The 4,236-nt window shown below is 32.2% G+C and overlaps 1 protein-coding gene across 3 annotated transcripts; it reads right to left on the bottom strand.

Annotated features, from left to right (window-relative positions):
- Positions 1–910: 910 nt before the first annotated feature.
- Positions 911–3,795, bottom strand: LOC146932297 (uncharacterized). 3 transcript variants are annotated; one of them, XM_085703944.1, is made up of 3 exons: positions 3,658–3,795; positions 2,161–2,325; positions 911–1,403 (listed from the first exon to the last, which is right to left on the bottom strand). In XM_085703944.1, exons 1-3 carry the CDS (start codon positions 3,670–3,672, stop codon positions 1,164–1,166), a joined length of 420 nt encoding a protein of 139 aa, XP_085560070.1. In that variant the 5' UTR covers positions 3,673–3,795; the 3' UTR covers positions 911–1,163. The 3 variants fall into 3 exon arrangements, with proteins under 3 accessions (XP_085560070.1, XP_085560069.1, XP_085560068.1); XM_085703943.1 differs by lacking the exon at positions 3,658–3,795 and adding an exon at positions 3,535–3,567; XM_085703942.1 differs by lacking the exon at positions 3,658–3,795 and having other exon boundaries at positions 2,161–2,547.
- Between the last annotated feature and the right edge of the window lie 441 nt (positions 3,796–4,236).

Genomic DNA, 4,236 nt, shown 5'->3' with positions numbered 1-4,236 from the left:
TGCCGCTCCCAGTGCTCCCCGGACTCGCTCATTGCCGCTCCCAGTGCTCCCCGGACTCGCCAACAAGGATCCACAAATCAGGAACACCCAACCACAATCGAACAGAAGGAAGAAACACCCAACCACAATCGAACAGAAGGAAGACTAGAATAGAACCCCATAGGAACACCCAACCACAATCGAACAGAAGGAAGAAACACCCAACCACAATCGAACAGAAGGAAGACTAGAATAGAACCCCATAAATCTACCACATGACACTAATTTAACCATATCCATTAAATGGAGCACATACGTCTTCTGTCCCAAAAAGATATAAGCATTTCGGGATCTCCATAAGGATCACACAACACTTTGTGAGACTAATAAGAAATCTAATCTCTCCTTTTTGTCTAACAGAATCCTAAAGATGCTAGCTAAATATGAAAGTAAAACAAATTCTCTCCCCCAACCACCTAATACATGATACCACATCTAGTCTAAAAAAGAACATCTAATAAAAAGGTGAAGCGCTGACTCTAATGTTCAAGAAATTTTTTACAAGAATTAAAGAGTTTGATTTTAGATATAAGCATTTCGGGATCTCCATAAGGATCACACAACACTTTGTGAGACTAATAAGAAATCTAATCTCTCCTTTTTGTCTAACAGAATCCTAAAGATGCTAGCTAAATATGAAAGTAAAACAAATTCTCTCCCCCAACCACCTAATACATGATACCACATCTAGTCTAAAAAAGAACATCTAATAAAAAGGTGAAGCGCTGACTCTAATGTTCAAGAAATTTTTTACAAGAATTAAAGAGTTTGATTTTCTTTTGTAGGAATTAAAATTAAATTTTTTATTATTTATATGGATGATTTACTTTATTAACCAAAAATATATATGATTCACATTTCATCAAACAACTTTAAATTAAACACATAAGTATATTTTTTGGAATATACGTAAATATTGTTTATAGAATCACACATATGTCAATGTCGGCTTTGTTAAACTCCCATAATCTGAAATAAAACAAGTTACAACAAACTTCTGAAAATAAAATGAAAAATTGGCTAAAACAACAGAAAAATTATTTTGTTAATTTTGAGTAGGAGAAACAGATCACCGTAATGCAGGGTATATTTGATATGTCACACACCATCATATTCATATGCTACTAGTTCCTTGAATTTTTCTTACTTTTGCTAATCTTTATTAGCAAGGGATCAAAAAGTGAGGGTATGCAAATGCCACATTTTGAGGTATCATCAGAACAAGTACCATTTTGTAATGGTTTCTTCTCTCTTTCTTCAAATCTTAATGTTTTTGGGAAGTATAAACGTCTCTTTTCACCTGCTCTAATGCCAATTAGATGCCCCAGGGATACACTGTTGTCTTTAAAGAATGATGCTGTTGACTGGTTGTTCCATCACAAGAAAGGTGTTAGAAATTAAGAGAAATTTATTAACATGTCCTCTCATGGTTTAATATGAGATATACATTGGTACTTTGTGAAGTTGATAATTTCCACATTTTGATGTCTACATTAGCTCAATGCTAAAAATTCAAACTGCTATTTTAGCAACTTTGGTAAAAACAGGAAAGAGAATTCAGCTATATGTGGTTTGCATCAATCTTTCAAAAATTGAATAGGAGATCGAGCCGAAGAGACATCTAGGTCATGGTTTCATTGAGCAGCTGTGGTCGAACCGGTAACAAATAAATAATAAAAAAAAATCTAAAAAAAAATCAGTTCAAACAATCGTAGTTCAACCTATAGTTTAACTCTGGCTCAATCCGGTTCAACTAGGTTGCCAAGTAATAGAAGAAAAAAACAATCAAACGGTTCAACTATGTTGCCATGTAACCGAAGAAAAAAACAACCGACAAATTAGCCGGTGTGGTCTGATTTTTAAAACATTGATTTGCATAGAGTGATCCATATTAGAACTTTTTTTTCCATTAAAAATTTGATTTTGTTAAAGGCCTATAATTAATTAAGGATTTAAGATGTTCATTTGGGCAAACAATTGGTGGCATTTAGACATTAACTACAAACTTGTTAAATAGCATTTCTATTCTCCAAAATGGCCTTAAATTAACTAATGAAATGATCAAGCCTTATAATATCAAAGTATAAGAAGAAAATTACCAGCAATGGGAAATTAGCTTACCTCAGTATCAAGGTTGGAGGAGGAGAGTGAGGAAAAACTAGTAGAAGGAATATGCAGTGCCAATGAGTATGGCTCTACTGGAGCAGCTGGTAGTGATTCCACAACTCTTAGTCTCATATTCAGAAAACCAAGACCCAATGGCCACCCATTAGGCATCTCATCATTCTGTGAAGAATAGATAGCAGTAAAAAACATGTTATGATTCAATATAACTAACTACAAAAGCAAAATGTAATATTATTATTAAATAAAATAGGATTGTGTATATAACATATGATTCAATGTTTTGCAAACTTTGTACTATGTATGGGCTAGCTCATTTCTCCATATATTCCTAGATCTATTTTTCACTCTCAATAGTACAATATTCAACTTATTTCTTTGTTTAATGTTATGTTCCTTATCGACTATGAATTTGGCCCACATCATGTGCCACTGCTAGATTTCTATCAATTATTAAATATATGTTTATAAACTAAAGGAAGTCAAAATATATAGTAGATTCATTGTTCCAATGGGATCGCAAACATTTGAGTGAAAATGTGAGAATTGGATATTCCACTTTCGTAGCTTTAACACTCTAACTTACCAAAATTAACAAATAATAATCTATGATAGGGGACCATAAGTACTTGTTACCCCCCCCCCCCCCCCCCCCCCCCCCCCCCCCCCATCTCTTCTTGATACCACCACATAGTACATGACATGTTGATATTATTAGAACTGGTATTTCACTTCATACCACATTCTTACAATTAACTTCAGACAACAAACTTTGATGGATTTTAATGAAATGTTAATTCACACACCCACCTATATTTCATAAGTCATAACTATTTACAATGGGCCCCTAACAAGAGGGTCCTTTTTTCAAGTAAGTTCATCTGGAAAGTACAATTTTTTTCAGGGTCACATTGATAGATATACTAACTTTTTTATTCTTCATGCCAGTATATCTGGAAATTGCAATTTAACTTACATAATTAACTGCATTGCAAAATGTGCTGAACATTACTGTCAGCTAATATAATTTCTAAATATATTCAATCCCAAAAATTAAATAACAAAAAGCTCACTTAACATAACATCTAGATTAATTATCACTAGCAAGGTTAATTACATGCAAATTAGAAAGAATCAAATCAAATATATATCTCACAAACAGATTATTTTATAATTTAGTGGATCAAAAGGAAAAACAAACTTCAAAATATCACTTGAAATAGAGGCACAAACATTAAGTTTTAATTCCTGTTTATAATAACACTTCAATGTGCAAACATATATTGACATTTATTCATCAAAAGCAGTAACATGATGAGAAAGAAGTCTTGATTTTTTTTTGCAGTTTCAACCCAACATTAATATACATACATTATGATCATAAACCATGGAGAATTAATGCAAGATGGAAAATGGAGAAAGAAGGCATATTATGAATGTGTTAAGTTCTTATTTGCGGAGAATATAGTTGTAATAAAGTTTCAGAATTATTACCTGTGAAACCACCATGGTGTTTGTGGGCACTACCTAGAAAGAAGTTGATAGCAAAATGATGATCATGGAGAAAAAAAGCAATTGAAAAATCTTATTCTGAGAGAGAGTGAGAAACCAATTGAGAATTTACGTGTCTCCTAACTAGTATAGTGGTATTAAATCTTACTTAAACGTTAGACATTTAAGATTCAGGGCCCCACTGTCCTGTTAATTTAAAAATGAATTTACTCGCCAATTTTTTTTGTCTATTAATTAATTAATTAATGAATGAATGAATGGAAGCTGTTAAGTGGATTTGCTAATAGGGAGTACTCCCACGTATATTATGTGACCTAGTTGACTCTGTCACGTATATCAATGCACAATTATGAACTTAAATAAATTTAATAATACATTAGAAAAAATCATGAAAATTTGATATTTTGAAAATATTCATCGAGACGAATCCAACATCTTATATGATATATTTTGTCCTTATATTATTAGTAGAAAAATAAGGTCAAAGCATGTTAGATGAACAATATGCATTTTCAAATTAGGTTATTTAATGGGACAAAGAGAATAGTAATTATTTTAATG

Source organism: Medicago sativa, chromosome 4, assembly GCF_051527215.1.
Source record: "Medicago sativa cultivar Bolivia chromosome 4, Bolivia_mono, whole genome shotgun sequence".
Taxonomy (NCBI): Eukaryota; Viridiplantae; Streptophyta; class Magnoliopsida; order Fabales; family Fabaceae; genus Medicago; species Medicago sativa.
Note: the sequence above shows the minus strand (reverse complement) of the source record. Positions and strands in the feature narration are given on the sequence as shown.